Consider the following 20,003-nt stretch of genomic DNA (forward strand, 5'->3'; position numbering starts at 1 on the left):
GAGAGATATGGGAGGAGGGGAGAATCCTTTCAAACCCCAGAGTGATTTTTCCCACATCTCTTGGCATTCTTTTACAGCTTGACATGGGCATCCCGGCCATGACGAAATGCTGTAACCAGGTGGATGCATGTTATGATACCTGCGGGTCTAATAAATATCGCTGCGATGCCAAGTTTCGTTGGTGCATGCAGTCCATCTGCTCTGACCTTAAACGTAGCCTTGGTTTTGTCTCCAAGGTAGAAGGTAAGTTTCCTGATGGGGAAGATGTTAAACACATAAACACATGACTGCAGTGCCTCACCACGTTCTGAGCTAACAATAGGGACAAAAGCAACAGCACTTAGACTTATATACCGCTTCACAGTGCTTTACAGCCATCTCTAAGCAGTTTACAGAGTCAGCATCTTGCTCCCAACAATCTGTGTCTTCGTTTTACAGACCTTGGAAGGATGGAAGGCTGAGTCAACCTTGAGCTTGGTGAGATTTGAACTGCCAAATTGCAAGCAGCCGGCAGTCAGCAGAAGTAACCTGCAGTGCTGCACTCTAACCACTGCACCACCAAGGATCATATAGTAACCTGGACTTAGGCCCTTGTGAATCAGCTCAAAAATCAAATATAAGTAGTCCTCGACTTACAACAGTTCGTTTAGTGGTCGTTCAAAGTTACAACACCACTGAAAAAGGGACTTATGACTGTTTTCCCACTTACTATATTTTTCAGAGTATAAGACGCTTGGGAGTATAAGACGCACCTTAGTTTTGGGGGAGGAAAATAGGGGGGAAAATGCCTATCAGATATTCATCTGGCTAGCATCCTTCAGCACAGCTTCAACACATGAGTTTGCTGGTTATGAGCGAGCACAGGGTTGGGGCTGAAAAAAACCTCATTGGGACTGAAAAGCAGCTTCTAAAGCATAGCTGATTGTCGCAGGGAGCTGCAATTAGTAAAGCAAGCGAAGCGTGGAAGAGGTAAGAGAAGGCAGCAGCTGTTCCGGGTTGCCATTTTGGGCTCTACACTTCGCGTTTTCAGTCTCCAAACGCTCCGATCACCGCCCAAAAACGCGACACGCAGAGGCAGAGATCAGCAGTGATCAGCAGCGATCAGCAGCGATGTGCTCTGGTGATCCCAGCAGCCTTGAACAGATCTCAAAGGGAGCATTTGGAGGCTGAAAACATGAGGCGCAGAGCCCAAAAATGCAAGCCATTGTCTGTGGCAATCTCTGCAGCCAGGAAGAGGATGTGCGGAGGCCGAAGGGTGGGTGCATGTGCGGAAGTGGCACATGCACTTGCAAAGTAGGCGTGCAGGTGGGAGGCCGAATTGGTGGTAACAAAATGTGAAACCCACCGCTGGGACTATCTGGATTGAGAGTATCTGCATATTTTTTTTAATCTATCACCCTGATGGGCAGGGAAGGCTAGACCAGATTTATACTCATCCCGAAATAATTAAAAAGCATACCACGCTGCATGGTCCAGACCAAAAAAACGTGCAATTTTTCTTATGAGATTTATAGAATATAATTAAGTAGGAATGGAAGTAAAGTAATTTCAGATAGATGTTACAAAGGTGACTCAACAATTTTTTCGTTGCAGTGCTTGTACTCCCGAAAGGACCAATAGGGAAAGTGTGGCTCTTCACATATTAGGCCTCAACTCCCACTCTGGGAGCTGATTCATGATCCCAATTAGGATCAGAATTTATGTTGCTAAGCCAGGTGGCTGTTAAATGAGTCACACTCAATGCAATGGCCTTTTTTTGCCACATCTGTTAAGCGAATCACTGAGGTTGTTAAGTGAACCATACATTTACTAAGCAAATCCCTCTTCCTCACACACCCCCGCCCCCCCCCCCCCAGTGACTTTTCTTGTCATCAGCCAGCTGGGAAGTTTTCAAATGGCGATTGTGGGACCTTGGGATGCTGCAACCATCATAAATGCATGCTGGTTGCCAAGCATCTGAATTTTGTTTATGTGCCCATGGGGATGCTGCAACAGAGATCAGTGTGAGGACTGCTCATCGGTCACTTTTCTCAGTGCTGTTGTAATTTTGAACAGTGGCTAAACAAATGACTAAATCTGGACTACCTGTATCACATCGTCATCATCTTTTTTTAAACGACCCCATAATCCCTTGCGGGGTGGAGTCTGGGCAACTTGAATGGAGCTAGCAGAATGTTTTAATGGCCAGATGCCCTTCCTGTCTCCAATGCAGAGTTCTGTTCATCAGATATATTCTCAGTGTGCCCAGAGAGAGAAATTTCTGCCTCTACCTAGGATCGAACTCACAAATCCTCCTGATTGGGAGGCGAGAGCTTCACCTCTAGGCCACCGCACCGCTCCAAATCTGGAGTAACTGTATCTCCCTCTGAATAACGAAAAACAAAACTTCCTCTAAAACCACCCAGCTGAAGGAAGGAAGGAAGGAAGGCTATTGCATTAAAAGATGCAGAAATTTATTAAAACATATTGGCGAATTAAAAAAGGTGTGGAACACTGAACAAAATATTTTGAAAAAACTCATTGAGGCAGAAAGCAGCATTTCGTCCTCATGCATCATTAAGTTCTCTTTGGTTAAATCAGAAACAATTAGATGGCAGAGGGATTGCTCATTTATTTTTCAAATGTAATAATTAAGATAAATTAGGAAGCTCATACTTCAGAGATACTGATGTATGGGAGTATCTAAAAAAAGTGACTTACTAATTCACTGGCTTCATTAGGGTGCTAGAATGTATAGATTTACCACTTCCTGGTCCCATGGCTTGAATTTAACACATCTTACTCAAAGTTTCTCCACTTTTCCTCTGCGTCTTTCACCATTTCAGCAGTAATTATTTATATGTCGATAAATAGGGCTGAGGACTGATTTAATTTCCGTGAAGTTTGGGATAAGAATATTGTCCTCTGGTTCTGGGTATATCGCCCAGTTTTGCATGAGGCTACTCTAGGAATTTACCTTAATACACAAGATTAGTGTGAGTTGTCCTTGCTCAGGTTTAGCTACAGTCCAGTCCAGTGGTGGGTTTCAAAAATTTTTAGAACCTCTTCTGGCCTGCTTGGTGGGAGTGGCTTGCCAGCCATGTGACCGGGTGGGAGTGGCTTGCCAGCCATGTGACTAGGTGGGCATGGCCAACTTGTAAAATGTGGTGAAACTCACTTAACAATGTTCTTGCTTAGCAACCAAAATGTTGGCTCAGAAACTCTGGCATTTGAAGCACGCAAGTCTTAAAGCTGTCACGTTACAAGACCCTTGCACCCCTAACCCTTCAGAAAAAAAACCACAGGGGTGTTCAAACTTGACAGCTTTAAGACTTGCGGACTTCAACTCCCAGAATCCCTCCTCTCGCTCTTCATCTTGATGATGTGCAGACGGGTGGGGGGAGGGAGCTGGAACCGGTTCTAAACGGCACTGTAGATTTGTGGAACCTCTTCTATAGAAGAGGTTAGAACTGACAGGAACCCACCCCTGGTACAGTCACTGGCATTATCTTCTAGATCAGTGATGACTAACCTTTTCCAGGCTGAGTACCCAAAGTACGGATACAAGCACGCAAATGTGTGCACGCATGCCCAAATCCCAAAAATGCAATGCACTCCCCCATGCATGCACCCTGCCCCACAAATGTGTGCCCTGCCCATGCGCTCACAGCTCTGCACATGCACACACAGCCCCGTGCACTTGCCCCATCCCCCATGCATGCACATGTGACTCCTCGCACACACCCCACACATGCACGCACAATCCCCGCACATATATCCTGCCCCCACACATGTGTGTGTGCCCCTTGCACATGTGCCCCCACCTACCCCCACGCATGTGCAGCAGAGACCTGAAGGCTAGGTGGCCTGCGGGAGGTGCGCGCGCATGAGTGTTGGAGCTGAATTGGGGCAACGGCTTGTGTGCCATCAGAGAGGGTGTTGCATGCCACCTCTGGCACGGCTGCCATAGGTTCGCCATCACAGTTCTAGATGCTCAGACAAACCTCTTTCTTAGCTCTTTCTGCAGATGCCAGGAACTGAACCTTTGATCTTATGTATGCAGGCCATTTGCTGTCCCATTTCCTCCGTTTTCCTACTTCGTTTCTAGCAAAATTTCTTTGTGCACTTAGAAGCATGAGAGAAGCTATTGACTCATTTCTCTTTTATGGGGTGAATGACTTTTCAGCAGGCTAATATTAGAGATGATCATAAAGCAATAGCACTTAGCAATACAGCTAGGGTGGCACAATGGTTAGAGTGCAGTACTGCAGGCTTCTGCTGATCACCGGCTGCTAGCAGTTTGGCAGATCGAATCTCACCAGGTTGAAAGTTGACGCAGACTTCCATCCTTCCAAGGTGGGTAAAATGAGGACCCAGATTGTTGGGGGCTATAGGCCGACTCTGTAAACCGCTTAGAGAGGGCTGTAAAAGCACCGTGAAGAGGTTTGTAGTCTAAGTGCTATTGCTAGATTCATATACCACGCCACAATGCTTTACAGCTATCTCTAAGCAGTTTATAGGGTCAGCCTATTGCTCCCTACAATCTGGGTCTTCATTTTACCCACATTGGAAGAATGGCAGGCTGAGTCAAGCTTGAGCCAGTCAGGATCGAACTCCTGGCTGTGGGCAGAGTCAGCCTGCAATACTGCATTCTAACCACTGTGTCACTACAGCTCCTAAGTAAGACAGGGGCAACATTTACCAATTATCTCTGTGATCAAAACACATCTTCCTCCAATCTACTAAGGGAAACTTTTACCTGATCCTATCTAACGAGTAAAAAAGGGACTATTACCTGATCGTATCTAAAGAGCATCCCATCACAGCCTCAATCTTTTTTCTCTCACACAAAAACAAGCAGTTACACAATGGACAGTTTGAGTGATCTACCCTTCTAAGGAAAAAATGGAAGGAAAGAAGTGTTTTAAGACCATTGTGAATGTAATAGTTTAAGCCATTTTTCATAAATACCACATTGGAAGCACCACTAGGTTACTTTATTCTGAGAAGGTTTGCTTGCTGTTGTATGTCTCTATTATTCAATAATTATTGGATTATTAATTAACATGATTTAAATATAGTGCTATCATTAAATCTGCTGCAATTTACATATAAATATTAAATGTTAACAGTTTGTTGAAAAGGATGAAAGAAACCAGTGAGTTATATATAGATTTTTATTAATGAAAAAATATTCATAATAAACAGTATTAATGAAATATATAAATAACAAAGCCACAAATCATAAATGCATATAGAAAAAAAAGATTTGGTGGCTAATAAACTCTATTTCACATTAGCTAAATTTATCCTTCAGTTAGCCTGAATAAAACCCCCCAAAATGCTGAATCATACTAACTAGAACAGAAAATCTAATTTGTATTTCTGAATTCATAAACACTTCTTTTAAAAATTATGATATCCAAGCATATTACAGCTAGCTCTGAAAATATTAGGCTTCTAGATTCTAAACCTTTGCTGTAGTCTGCCTTCCGAATTAATTTAGGTGAAAGAAATAATGAAACCCATATTTTAATTAGGAAGCCCTTTCTCCCCCAGTTATACCGTTTTCCATTGTCTCACAGACCCAGTCGCCCTTTTAAATACTCAATTTCTGTATTTATTTTCCTTGCCTTGAATTTCTCTCTCTTCTCTCTTTTTAATCCTCCTTTAAGAATTTATCTGGAAGGAGATGTTCTCTCTTTCTTATAGCAAATGCCTCATGCATATTTATAAAGCTATATATTTTAAATCATGTTGCCAAAAATCTTTCCCAGATTAGTTCTACTAGTTAATAAAGGTGAATAAAGTTATAAATATTGGCTAGAACACCAAGAAGTAAGAAACTCTGTTGAAAAGAAGAAACTATTTCTCATAAATCATTTCAGAAGCCAGGAAGAAGAAACCACAGTGGGGAAAATAGCTTTTTTTTCTTTTTTTTACCAAGACTTAGGACACTGCTTCAATGGGATTCTTCATACACAATTTTGTGTTATTACAAAGTTAGAAATGTTTAGACATGCTGAGTCTCCATTTTCCCAGTACCCTTGTCTCCAGCACTTTACTTCAAACCTATAAGGAAAATGCTAGTTTGACCTTTTTGGCATAGATCTTCTTCCATAATAGGATCTAAGTGCCCTTGTGACCACCACTTGAGTACAAGCCAGCAATGTGTTGCCGTTGCAAAAAAAACCCCAAACCAATGCAGTCCTAGGCTGTATCAACAGAAGGATAGTGTTAAGTTTATGATAAGTGATAATACTGCCCTGTACCACACTAATGAGGCCACATCTGGAATACTGCATCCAGTCAGTCAGAATAGAGGTGAAAGGGACCTTGGAGGTCTTTTAGACCAACCACCTGCACAAGCAGGAGTCCCTATACTCATGATGGTGAACCTATGGCACATATGCCAGAGGTGGCACACAGCACCCTCTTTGTGGGCAGGCGAGCCGTTGCCCCAGTTCAGCTCTGCCGTGCATGCGCACACATCTCCTGTTGGTCAGCTGGTCTTTGGGTCCCTGCCATGCATGCACCCTTCCCCCCACATGGGGGCCAGGGGGCATGTGTGTGGGGACGAGGGGCATGCGGGGGGCCGTGTATGCACATGAGTGGGGGAAAGGGTGCAGGCATGGGTGCTGCATGCACATGTGTGGGGGGTGCATGCACAGGGCCGCGCACACATTGCATTTTGAGGCGGGTCGGGCGCGCACATGCACTTGGGGCATTCGGTCCGGAAAAGGTTAGCCATCAGTGCCCTATACCATTTCAGACAAGTGGCTGTCCAGTCAAGGCACTTCTTTAAAGCCTCCAGTGATGAAGCACCCATAACATCTGGAGGCAAGCTGTTCCACTGGTTAATTGTCTTCACTGTTAGGAAGTTTCTCCTTAATTCCAGGATTGAGCACCTCTTATTTGCAGCCTTTCACATAGGATGAATTGGATAGATATGATATTCAAGGTGTGGGGTCCTTGGTTTTTTTCTTGCAGATGTTTCATTACTCAACTAGGACACATCTTCAGTGATGGAAGAGAGGGGGTTTGCTCTCTGTTTATATATAGTGGTCTGCTGTGTTAGTTTGATAGCCTTGATGGTTTTGATGATCTCCAAAGTGCTTGCATAGCCCCGTGAAAGAGCATTTTAAGCAAACCTATTAAAAGTTCGGCCTTAACTGGATAAAGGACACCCATATTTAGGATAAAGTGACCCTAAAGTTATCAACAGGACTGAAATTTAGCCACAGGGTGATAATGTAGCAAGAGGGGAAGGAGGGATGTTTAAAGAGGAAAATGGCACAGGAAAAAAATTATTAAAACCATTTTCCTCATTGCTGTATTTCTAGTTCAGCTCGTTCTCTTTCACACACCCAGAAAACAAGAGCTTTTATTTTTTAAAATAGCAATCTTTACTATATTTTTAGCATGATACTATGCCAAATTAAAAGGAACAATAAATATAAAAAGCATTTTGCAGGTTATTGAATTCTCCCCGCTAATGGGAATGAATTTATAGTCCAAGTTATCTCAAAAGTGCCAGAGAAAAGTGAGATTGGACTATTTCCAATGTGTTTGAGGGACCAAAGAACTGCCAGGAACGGACCTTGGCTGCGTGGCAAAGATGTACTAGTGCTTGTAAGCCTGGAACACAGCTGGAGGTTCAGCTCACGCATCCCTTAGGACCAACCAGAATGATGGCAACCCCTTTAGAGATAAAGGTACTTTTGGGCCTCAAGAAGAAATGCCCTTCCATGATGATAAAGAACCATGCATACTTGGTGAGAAATGTGGTACTGGGCAGTTTATGATTTATTGATAAGGAAAGCTTAATATAATAAAAAATAAAATTGTCCTGTATATTAAAATAAAGGGACAAAGTGTTTTTTTAAAAAAATTAGTATCTTTATTCCTTGTTTCTGTCAATGATATAGGTGTAATGCTATTATAGCCCCCCAAAAATTGCTATCATTTGAAAAGGTGCAGTATTCCTAAAGTGAATACTGCACCTTTTGAAAATCTAAATCTAAAAAAATAGAGGTGGGGGGGTCCTTGGAGGTCTTCTAGTACAACCCCTTGGCTCAAGCAGGACACCTATATTCATAACCGAATATTGGATGGATTTTTGGAAGCTTTTATAAAACAAGAAAACTTTTGCTTTTGGGGAATGGTAGGGCCCTGTTTGCTGTGGCGCCCCAGAAACTTCAGGCACAGGTACTGGAGGTTGTTGAATCAGATCTTGATCGCATTCTTATGGTCTAAGGCAGTGATGGTTAACCTTTTTGGTGCTGAATGTCCAAAGTGCGTGAATGCCCACAGGCACCCCCAATCCCCAAAATGCAAAGTGAGCATGCCCCCCATGCATGTGCTTTACCCCCTGCACATGTCTGTGTGTCCCCCATGAATGTGCCTCATTCCCCCTGGTTAGTGCAGGAGGCTTCCCAGGTCTAAAATGGAGCGCGGGGTGGAGGGTCGTGCGGCACCTCTGCACCCCACTTTGGCTTCCATGTTGGTGCAGGAGGCCTTCCAGGTCCAAAACGGGATACGGGGGGAACGCACATGCATGCAAATTCCCAAAATGCAATGCAAGTGTCCCCGTGCATGCACCCTCCCCCGTGCATCATGTGTGCACCCACCGCATGCGCCCTGCACCCCTTGCACGTACATCAGAGACCCGAAGACCAGCTGGCCAGCGGTAGGCACATGTGCATGCACAGTACAGCTGGGCTAGGGCGACGGCTGGCATGCCCGCAGAGAGGGCTCTGTGTGCCACCTGTGCCATAGGTTCACCATGACAGGTCCAAGGAAAGGAAATCCCAGTCATCTTATAAAAGAATAAGTGTGATGGATTTGGTCTCTTTCTCTTTTGCTACAGCATGTGAATCCATAGCCGATACAATATTCCAGACAGTCAGGACTCTGGGTTGCCGTCCGTTCATGAACAGCCAAAGAAGTGCCTGCATCTGTAGTGAAGAAGAACGAGATGAATTGTGAAAATGACCATCAAGCTGTTTGGTAGTGTGACCATGGTGGCTTCTGATGTCCTTTACAAGAAGCTTGCTCTTCTATCTTCTGGAACAAGCACAAGTATCTTAACTTTGGGGCTTGGGAATCAATCCCAGGTCTTGTGACCACCCATGCATTAATTGTCAAGTCAGCATGGTTGAGAAAGGAATTCCCAAAAGCAATGGAAAGACTTGGTCTGATACCCTCATCTGTTCTATCTAATGACATCTATCTACGTCCCAGAGCATCTGCTAGACTTAGAGATGATTCATCCTGTAAGAAGAGCAGCTGAGATGCATGTGATCAATTCAAGCATCCAAGAAGATCTAGAGAGGCTGCAAGATGATATTGACAAGATACACCTTTGCAGCCCACATGTATATGTAAACTTTCCTCACATGCTGTCACTTTTGCTTTTTGAGTGATACAAAGCCATGGAAACTTCGCACTGCTGTAAAAAAAAAGAAAAAAAGAAGCCCATCAATATTGACTGGGTTAACCCATTGCAGAACTCGGTTTGAGTTGTGGGCACCTGCCTGAAGACAAAAGAGAGAACAACACCAAGACCGGCGTACGAAGTCATTTGCATTATGCTCATTTTATTTTGACTAGATCATCGTTCCATTAAAAGAGTAAAAAATACGAATCACCTTATAATCAGAAAACGGTATAAATGGTACATGATGGTAAGAAAAATATAAAATGCAGAGCATTTCAAACTTTTATTAAATAACATGTATAGCTGAAAATAATACCAGAGATAGCAAGGAACTTACTTCTATCTACATAGAATTAACTAGTATTCTACAACTTTGAGTGACATGACTAAATATCTTAGGGTTTCCTGATTCTTTTTCTATAAGGTAAAGGTTCCCCCACATATGTGTGCCAGTTGTTTCCGGCTCTAAGGGGGGGGGGTGCTCATCTCAGTTTCAAAGCGGAAGAGCCAGCGCTGTCAGAAGATGTCTCCATGGTCATAACATGACTCAACACGGAATACTGTTACTTTCCCTTTAAAGGTGGTCCCCATTTTTCTACTTGCATTTTTACATGCTTTCGAACTGCTAGCTTGGCAAAAGCTGGAACAAATAATGGGAGCTTCCTCCATTACGTGAGGAAGTCGAACCGCCGAACTGCCGACCTTTCTAATCGACAAGCACAGCGTCTTAGCCACTGAGCCACAGGGTCCCTTCTTTTTAAGTCCCCTCTTTAAAATTGAAGCATTCTGGTAAATTGCCCATTGCTCCCTAAAGAAAGAGGACTATTTTTTCCCCTCTGAACACAGGCTAATGGAATTAAATCTCCTTCTGCCTGAAATTGAAGTATTTGGAGCTGCTTTATTGTACTGAGGTAATTGGATTTGCACTGGCCAACCTTTTGCATCAGAAGAATCGGTTCTTTTTCATAATCCCCCCAAAAGAAAACTTTCCCTTTCCCCTGTTGCTGTGATCCTGTGAAAGACATCAGCAATCTTTCATTGGGTTCCCCCAAATTTTTGTTATCACAATGCAGTTAGTCCTCGACGTACGACCACAACTGAGACCCAAATTTTTGTTGCTAAGCGAGATCTTTGTTAATTTTGCCCCATTTTACCACCTTTCTGGCCACAGTTGTTAAGTGAATCATGGCAGTTGTTAAGTTTAGAATCAGAATACAGCTGGAAGGGACCTTGGAGGTCTTCTAGTCCAGCCCCCTGTTCAAGCAGGAGCTCCTATACCATTTCAGACAAGTGACTGTCCAGTCTCTTCTTAAAAACCTCCAGTGATGAAGCACCCACAAGGTCTGAAGGAGTTAATAACACAGTTGTGAAGTGAATCTGGCTTCTTTATTGATTTTGCTTGTCAGAAGGTTGCAAAAGGGGATCGCATGACCCCAGGACACTGCAACCGTCATAAATATGAGTCGGCTGTCAAGCATCTGAATTTGATCACACGACCATGGGGATGCTGTAACCGTCGTAAATCACATTTTTCAGCACCACTGTAACTCCCAACGGTCATTAAACAAAGTGTTGTCAATCGAGGACTCTCTTACACAACAGCATACACAGCAATATCATAGCATCCTGATGAATAGAATGCAAGAAGCTTTTTGAATCAAGAGGGAAAAGGAGAAATTTGCGTGAAAACTGCTGTCACCTTTGAAAATAGTTTTTTTTTAAAAAAACAACACGGTTAGCTAGTTAAAGCATGCAAATTTCAATAGTGGAAAGTTGTTTTTTTTCTGAATAGATTTGGAAAACTCTACTTTGGGAGAATTGCAGACCTTAATGGATTCAGAGTTTCTTAAATCAGCATAGGGAGCTAACATAAATCGAGTGGTTGGAAGAAATTTCCTGATAATTCCATAAAGAAAAAAAAGGGTGGGTAAGAAAGAGATAAATGTAAGGTATGGAGCAGTAGCAATAAATTTCCAAAGTCCATAACAGTGTGATGTATAAATTTTCTGGGGGGAAAATGTGCAATTAAATGTTGCGGTTTTCTCTTCAGGAAGTTGAATAATTCAAACTGGAGCCGATCTATTTCCATAGCTGCACAGCCAAGTTTCACAGCCTGAGTTTGAGCATGCTGAAAACTTTAGGGTGCATTATTACTCAGGGAACTTTCAATCCTTGTATGACCTGCAAATTATTATTCTTTTCCATCCCCTCTGCAAGATTTTCTCCGTTATCACCGAGAACGTCCTCATCACCTGCAGAACTGCTAAAAAAAAAAAAAGCATCAGAATGGCTAGTGCTCTTTCCACACAACCACACAACGCTGTCTACCTAATCATCACTAACATTTTCACACCATCTCTTTCCAACAGTTGTTCCTTTCCTCTTTCTGCAGCTGGCCAATGGAGCTTCATTAAAAATGTATGTTAATTGGATCCTTAGTGCTCTCTGAGATTGGTTGTTTTCTTGCAGCACTGATGATGTTACTTAGTGGGTGAACGAAACGTCTGGAAGAAAACAACCAAGCTCAGAGAGCACCAAGAACTCTTCATTTCAACCCTGGGCTACAAATAGCCTCCTTTATTGGTGCAGTGTTAACTGGTACCCTACCCCTACTTTCCTATTTTCATGTTGCATTTAACTTTTTATGGGTTTAGGATTCCCCCCACCCCAAAGAACCTGATCATTCTGCAGTGGCACGAAAATAACCATCTCTCAAAACAGCCTGAAAGTAGTGGAGCAATAGTGTCCATTATCACATCAACACTTTCATTTCAGAAGGGAAGGGAAAATCTTGGGAACGGGAAGCTGAGGAAGATAGGAATTTCAAGTAAGAACTGCCAATTGTAGGGAGGGCATGCTAGGACAGGGGTCAGCAACCTGTAGCTCTGGAGCCCCATGTGACTCTTTCATCCCTCTGCTGTGGTTCCCTTTCGCCGTTTGTCTCCACAATTGATAGGTTTTTCCGTTAGGACAGGTACAGGAAAAAGGATGCCACGTTAGGAGGAGACTCTATGGTGGGGGAACTGGGGGAGGAAAAAGGATGCCATTCTAGGAGGAGGCTCTATGGTGGGGGAACCGGACTTCCAGTCAGCTCCAGAATTGAATGGGGGGCTTCCGGTTAGGACCTTTGTGGCTCTTTGACGACCCCTCTGCTAGGAGGATATGGCACAAATATGCCTTTCCTTTAGATTAGTAGCCAATTAACTTCTGAATTTAATTGGCTGAGAAGGAAAAGACTGCCAGGAGCTCCAAAGTATCGTGACGGTGCATAAGGGCAGTGCCTATCTCAGATCAGTAGGGAAAGGTCCTAAATCCATGAAATCATAATTAAGCCTATGAGGATATCAACTTTTCAAAACATGCACACATAATTAAGCATGACAATTTAATATGTTGATACATTTCCACCACTCCCAACTGTTATCCCAATGTCACCACTGCTTTACAGAAACTCAACATGTTGACATGTATGAAGACTTGTTTCGATGCATACAAACAAAGGGAGCAAGATTTCAACTGTAGCTTCAACTTGACATTTGTTTGAGCCATGGATGCTCCTGTAATTTTGGCTGTGCTTGGAATAAATCATGTCTAATTGAAGCAAACCCTGCTTTGACCCTGCAAAATCAAATTTCCCATTCAATGTCCCTGCCAAATGCAATGGAATTGAGATGTAGATTAAATCTAGTTTGAACTCAAGAGGGGGGGGGAGCATACGCTTCTGAGAGAAATGGGCTATACACCTATATCCACATGTATATGAGTTTATATCCCGGTATATATATATTTTCATACATCTATTCTTGCACATCAATTTTAATTGGTCCACTTGTCAGGATGTGGTGTGTGATGTGATCTCCTTCCTCTTGTGGTCTAGCTCTTCTGCGCATCCGTCTGTGACAGCCCTGTGCGCAGCGAGAGCTCTCATCTGTTACTCCACATACAAGAACACGGCAATGTAGGAACACTTCCTAAATGGGGAAGAAAAGCATATTTATGTCTACATACATACCTACATACATACGTTATCTGACCAAAGGTGATAGCCAGGGGTGGGTTTCAAACATTTCAGCAATAGGTTCTCTGCCGGGTTGCTGGAGGGCGTGGTCATGGTGGGCATGGCCTAGTCAGCCTTCTGCATCATGGCGGGGGGCGTTTCGCCTTCCCCAGGCTCCAGAAACTTTCCTCGAGCCTCTGGGAAGCTGAAAACTGCCTCCCCGGGCTCTGGAGGCCTTCCGGGAGGCCTGTTCTCCCCCCTCCCCGAGCCTCTACAAGGGCCCTGCGCTTACCTCGCATCCAAAATGGGCTGCATGGAGACTCCAGGGAGGGGAGGGATGGGGAGGGCAGGCCCAGCCAGGGGTGGGATTTGTAGGTTCTCTGGACCAGCCCTAATGTTAGCTATGGGTTTTCCCAAACCCGGGCAAACCAGTAGCAGCCCACCCCTGGTGATAGGGGAAGGAGAACCAGTGGCTGAGAAAAAAAATGCTATTTCATCCTGCTTTGCTTTTCAGATGCAAAAAATATCTAAGCTTCTGACTATGGATTTTCATGCCTGAAATTGAAAGAAGCAGATAGGCCTCCCACCGCCTGGAGATTGAGAGTCTAAGAGACATGTATTCATTTTGCCTTAGCTCTCAGTTCTTGTTACAATCTTTTGAAACTTCTCTCATTTAGGAGGTGAAGACAGAAAGTAGAAGACAGTAGAAGGAATATGAGTCTTTGTACCGAACCTTCAGCCACCCCATGATATGGAACAGACATTAATCCAGGGATGGCGAACTTATGGAGCCATTTGTCAGGGCATGCAAGGTTCTCCTCCCCCCCCCGGAGGCCCTCTTGAGGCTTCAGGAGCTTCCCTAAAGCCTCCAGAGTACAAAAAAACAGCCTTATGGGCAAACCAGAAGTTCAGGAATGGACTTCCGGTTTGCTTGTAGGGTCGCTTTAGGCCCTCCGGAGGCTTCAGGGACCTTCAGGATGCTTCCCTGAAGCCTCTGGAGGGCTTAAACCGGCCCTACGAACAAACTGGAAGTGACTTCCGGTTTGCTCGTAGGGTCATTTTTTTGCCCTCTGGATGCTTCATGGACAGTTTCTGAAGGTCCCTGAAGCCTCCGGAGGGCCTCCGGGGGGCAGGGAGGCTGTTTTCGCCCTCCCCAAGCTCCTATAAAGCCTCTGGAGCCTGGGAAGGGGGGAAAAGAATGCAAAAAATGGGGGGGGAGCACCTCTCATGCACTTATGGCACACGAGCCAAAAAAGATTCGCCATCACTGCCCTAATCCATCGACAATCTTTTTTTTTAAACAAAGTTTTATTGGTTTTTTTGAAAAATAGCAAGGAAAAGGGTGGTGGAAAGGTTACAAATTTTGGCAGTTGCGATATGCGGTAGGTGCCCCCTCCCTCCATACTCATAGTATACATTTACACAAAATTCATTACAAAATAGCAATATATAGTCAGCATATGAGTTCAATTAATAATTTCGATCAATTTATGTCAAGCAAATTTTCTTATTCATTTTTGAGATCTGAGTTTTCTTGGTATTGCCCCATCTCCCCCCGCCAGCAGAGCTCCGGCCCCTCCCGTGTCCTGTATGTCTGTTGTAGGGTCATCTGGTTTATCTAGGAGTGCTTTATTTTTTTCCATAAAGGCCTGTGCCTCTATGGGTGTATTAATTCTAACTCTTGTGTCCTCCCAGAATATTAACATACCTTCAGGCATCAACCATCTGAACCACACCCCCTTCTGGTATAGTTTCTTCGCTAATTGCGAATAGCTTTTTCTTTTCTCCCTCACTTTCTTGGGGATCTGTTTCAGAATGGTTATTTCCCTATCTTGATATTTCAAAACTTGCCCCCTTTGTGCACTCAGAATTTCATCTCTTGTAGCTTTTCTAAGAAATTTAATGTGAACCTCCCTGGGTACATTGTGTGTTCTGGCATATGCTGAGTTCACCCTATAAACCAAATCTAGTTCCCACCCCATCTGTTGTTTCTCTTTCTGGATATATTAGGCCAAAATGTTTGTCATGATGTCCCTTATATCTTCATCATCTGTCTCTACCACATTTTGAAATCTAAGGTAAAAGGACATTCTCTCAAATTCTATTTTCATCTGTTGGGTCTCAAGTTCTTTGTTCCCCTTCTGCACCCCTTCCATCCCCTCCCTCATCTCAGCCGTTCCCCCCTCCAAAAGATCCAGTCTCTGTGAGTTCTTGTTAATTTGGGCCTGGTTCTCTTTAATTTCTTCTTTCATCTCTTTTAACTGTCTTTTTATTTCCTCTTGTCCCTGTAGAAGTTGCTGAAACATTTGTTGAAATTCAGTCTCCGTGGTTCTAGGTTGCATCAAAGCTGTTATCATTGATTGTGTACTGGGACTGGCTGTTGTAGATGGGCAGAGGCAGCAAAGCCAGGCTTCCCAGGAGGTGGCTTTTTACGTGACATTGTTTGTGAAATAAAGAGTTCAGTCAATGCAGAGAATGATCAGTCAGAGAGGCAGAGCAGCCAGGAGAGTCCAGGAGATTAAAGGTCCAGGCAGAAGGTGGTTTTTCTAGTTGCACTGGCAGTAAGGTAAAGTTTTTCACACCAGGGAGTCCAAAGAATAACAATCCACAAGAGATTTGTCTGAGTAGCACGGAGACAAAGACTGGAAGCCTGAAGTTTTAAAGGTGGAGTCAATTTTCACAGTTCATAAAGACAATGGAAGTGTGCCATCTTGCCCTGCCAGCTTCGGGTTTAGAGGCATAACAAAGTTTTCAAGGTTTCCAAAATTTCCAGATCCTCATTGGATTATAAGGTTAAATCCAAAATTCGCTTTTAGTAAGAGTGTGACATCATTAGTTGGCTCTCTCCCTCCTCCTCCCCCTAGGGCTGAGAGCAAAATTGTTTCCAGCCGCCTGTCCGAGGGGGGGTGGGAAATCCCCCTCCCTCCAGCCGCGCTTCTCCAATCCAAGCCGAAAGAAAGTTTTTAAACTGCTGGCAATTTCTCCAAGTTAGGAAAGGGAATGGAAGGGAGTTTTCGCCTCACCGCACCGCAGCCGCGTCCTTCTGCTCGTTTATTCTCCCAACAGCCTCGCAGCGAAGACGCCAGAGCGTCTCCCCATCATGCTCCCCAGTGCCTGGAGCGAGGCGGGGGGGCCCCCACCGGCTGCCGCCGATCCTGGGGATCCCCCGCAGTGCCGCCCCTCTGGCAGGAGCCTCTACGGGGCGTCCTGTGCCCCCCAAGGAGTGGGGAGCCCACCGGGAAAGCGCGGGGCGAGCAAAGCTCGCCCGTCGCCGTCAGCCGCTGGAACCGGAATCCATCGACAATCTTTACCTCAAACATAAGATACATGCAGGGGTGGGCTGCTGGGGGTTCACACGGCTTCGGGTGTTCCTCTAGGTAGGATTCTAGGTAGGATTCTGCCCAATTCGGTGAACTCCCAAATGCCACCCCTGACTGGCCACGCCCATCCTCCCCACCCCTCCCCTCCCAGGAGTTTCTATGTGGCCCATTCATCCTGCCAGGTAACTGCAGGGCTCGCATGAAGGCTCAGGGAGGTGGGGAAACAGGCCTACCAGAAATGGTCCTCTTTCCAGCCTCCAGAGGTCCTCTGGAGCCCGGAGGAAGCAGTTTTTTGCCCTCCCGGAGGCTCAAGTAAAGTCTCCAGAGCCTGGGGAGGATGAAAAATGGGCCTACTGGAAGTTCTGGAAGTCCAGAAAAGGGCCTGTTTCCTGCTTCTGGAGGACCTCCAGAGACCAGGGGAAGCAGTTTTCGCCCTCCCGAAAAATGGCCCACCCCACCATGGTGCAGGAGGCCAATGAGGCCACACCCACCATGGCCATGCCCTCCCCAACAACGGGGCAGCAAACCCATTGCTGAAATTTTTGAAGCCCCTCCCTGGATACATTTGCAAATGTAAATTAAATATATCTGTCCAATAGTAGGCATGAGCTTCAGAGAATGAGTCAGAACCTCACTTTAGCAAACAATAGTATTTTACTCCTGAACAAAAACTTAAAAGGAGCAATATTGTTAATGCCTTGTCAAGAAAAACTGATGATACCTCTACGCTGCAGATTAGAATAAAAGCTGGTTTCCCTGTCATTCTTTCCTTGAAAATTTGAAATTGCTGGGGTGCCAGGTATCCAAAACTCCTTCTGGAATGTTATGGTTAGCGCCATAAAATGTGTGATAATGAATTCTTAGGATAAGCCCACCTATATATATTGATCTTGCAAACATTGTTAAGAAGTGCTTTGCACATGAGAAGTTCTCGTTTCAGAACAGAGAGTTTTGTGGACACCCAATCTAAAAACGTAGTACACAATTTCCTAGGGAAGCAAGCTGTGAAATCATCTGTTTGGTGCAAAGGGTTGTTTAGTGACCGTATCTCAGGCGAGACGGTCCATTTCATCTAAACAACAGCTCAGGAGAAAGAAAATATGGTAGGTGTGGGAAATAGCAGAAGAAAACAGCAGGGTTCAAAGCATTTTGCAAACCCTTTGCAATATTAATATTACCTTCCCCCAATTTGGTTTTGTCTTTAAAGTGCTGTTTAATTAATTTAAATCCCCATTTACCAATAATATTCATTCTCTTGTTTTCCTAGTCAAGTCTATCAAAAGTGAGAGAAGATCTTGGTGGCATCCAGAGGTGGTATTCTGCTGGTTCTGATTGGTTCGCCTGAACCGGTAGCGGAAATCACGGGTGGCCACGCCCACCCACCCCAGCTTTACGGCATCCTATTTAGGCCCTTTTTAAAGGCAAAGCGCATGCGTGGAAGGCGCGCGTGCTCACATTTGTGAACCGTTAGGGAAGGTAAGTTAATACTACCCCTGGTGACATCTGGATCTTCTGCTAGTCCATTTCAATAGACTTCTGACTTTGTCAGCTCTCCTGAAATTCATGAATTTGAATTTTTTGCTCACCTTGTTGTCTTTACCCACAAATTTGAACACTGGGACCTGGAAGTGCTTAGCCAGATGATCCTTTGAGGTGTACTGCTTTATGGAATCATCCGAAACACAGCTGAAGAGAAAGGAAGAGAAGAAAAATGTCAACAGCTTTCACAGAGTGATGCCCAAAAGACAAGATATTTTGGTGCCTTCCAGGAAGCTGGCAGGCACTCATATTGCTGTCTTAACTCTACTGGTAGGTCAGCCAAGACTGAAGATGAAAAAAACAGAACAGGAGTCTAATTGCATTGCCAGAAATGTTAAAAAAAAAAATACCCATTGCAATTAAACAAATGATTAAAAGAATGCATTAGGCTTTCCTCACACTTGGGATTTTGCAGTTCTGCTAATTTACCAGTATCCTAAAACAAAGAAATCCTTAGCCAACCTTTGATTTTTTAAACAGATATAAAGATGACTCAGAGACGTGGCAAAACCAAAGAACTAATGGAGAAAATATTGTAGAATTTTCTTCTTCTTCTCAGGTTCCGAAATATGTGGGATGAATGACAATGTCAGGGTTCCAAATAGCATCCAAAAGTAAATCAGAGTCCAGGGCAAAGTATTGCTCAAAGTTCCAATTTATTAAGAGAGCCATGTTGGCACATCTGGGAAAACCTGAATCTGAAAGCTTCCCAGTTTTCCCCACCCAGTTGAAAGTTCAAGATCTTGCCCCCCACACCCACAAGTCCATCACATGGTCCAAACTTCCATTGCCATGCTGGCAGTTCCACCCATCCAGTTCCAGTCAGATGCAGAGGTGCAGAGACAAAGATGACCTTGGCTTTCTAGAAATTTTTTTGTTCTGGCTACATCTCATTCCGTACAATCCCCCCCACCCCGCCATTTTCCCACAATAGAAAATGCATAGTAGAATAATAGAAAGAGTGGCAGGCCAAAGATCCAAAAGAAAAGATGGCTGCAGGCCTGACAGACAACACATCAAATAATTTTTCCTGATAATTTTTAATCTGAATTTTTTTCGTTACTTTTTTGTATTTTTCTTTAAAGTAGATTGCAAATCCTTGAGTTGTAGAAAGTTTTAAAACCTGGGCTGGAAGCGGACCTTTTGAATGTAGAGGACACATTCGATATCCTCTATTTAATTATTTCATTGTTGGCAAATAGCCAGCTGTTTTTACAAAATCTGAAACATCAAAATGGCTGCCACACTCCTACGATCAAAGCAGTGGTGGGATTCAAATAATTAAATAACGGTTCTCTGCCTTGGTGATTTCTTCCAACAACCAGTTCACCAAACTGCTTGGAAAGTTAACAACCGATTCTCCCAAAGTGGTGTGAACTGGCTGAATCCCACCACTGGATCAAAGCCCTGCCCCTTTTGAATGTATACTGTGATGCACCATAAAAAAGAACAAGGTATCCAGAGGTGGGTTGCTCCCATTTTGGCCCATTTCAGGCGAATCAGTAGTGGCGGTGACATGAGGCTCCGCCACCCATCCCAGATGCTTCTGTGCATGCACAGAAGTGTTGTGCACGCACACGAGCGAACTGGTAGTGCTGGGATTTGCAACCCATATCTGAAGACATCAATCATAGAGCTGTGGTGGCCATCTTCATTTCCTGCCAGACACCCCTGCAAATAACTAAGACATTTATCTGAGAGGAAAAATAGGCAACAGAATACATTCTTC

At 44.2% G+C, this 20,003-nt stretch overlaps 2 protein-coding genes across 3 annotated transcripts in view; one reads left to right on the top strand and one right to left on the bottom strand.

Moving 5' to 3' along the window:
• The first annotated feature begins 45 nt into the window (after window positions 1-45).
• On the top strand, window positions 46-9,621 carry PLA2G12B (phospholipase A2 group XIIB). Its single transcript, XM_081953546.1, has 2 exons — window positions 46-243; window positions 8,849-9,621. The coding sequence occupies exons 1-2, from the start codon at window positions 84-86 to the stop codon at window positions 8,965-8,967; spliced, it is 279 nt and encodes a 92-aa protein (XP_081809672.1). The 5' UTR covers window positions 46-83; the 3' UTR covers window positions 8,968-9,621.
• Window positions 9,313-20,003, bottom strand: part of OIT3 (oncoprotein induced transcript 3) — a 62,194-nt gene continuing 51,503 nt past the window's right edge. Inside the window, exons 8-10 of one of the 2 annotated variants that reach the window (XM_081953545.1) lie at window positions 18,322-18,421; window positions 13,214-13,389; window positions 9,313-11,678 (exon numbers count right to left, since the gene is read on the bottom strand). In XM_081953545.1, the coding sequence (XP_081809671.1) occupies window positions 13,216-13,389; window positions 18,322-18,421 (274 nt within the window). In that variant the 3' untranslated portion in view covers window positions 9,313-11,678; window positions 13,214-13,215. Of the gene's footprint in view, window positions 11,682-13,213; window positions 13,390-18,321; window positions 18,422-20,003 lie in introns of both variants that reach the window. The other variant, XM_081953544.1, reaches the window with a different exon arrangement.

Source organism: Natrix helvetica (assembly GCF_964273705.1).
Source record: "Natrix helvetica genome assembly, chromosome: 5".
NCBI lineage: Eukaryota > Metazoa > Chordata > Lepidosauria > Squamata > Natricidae > Natrix > Natrix helvetica.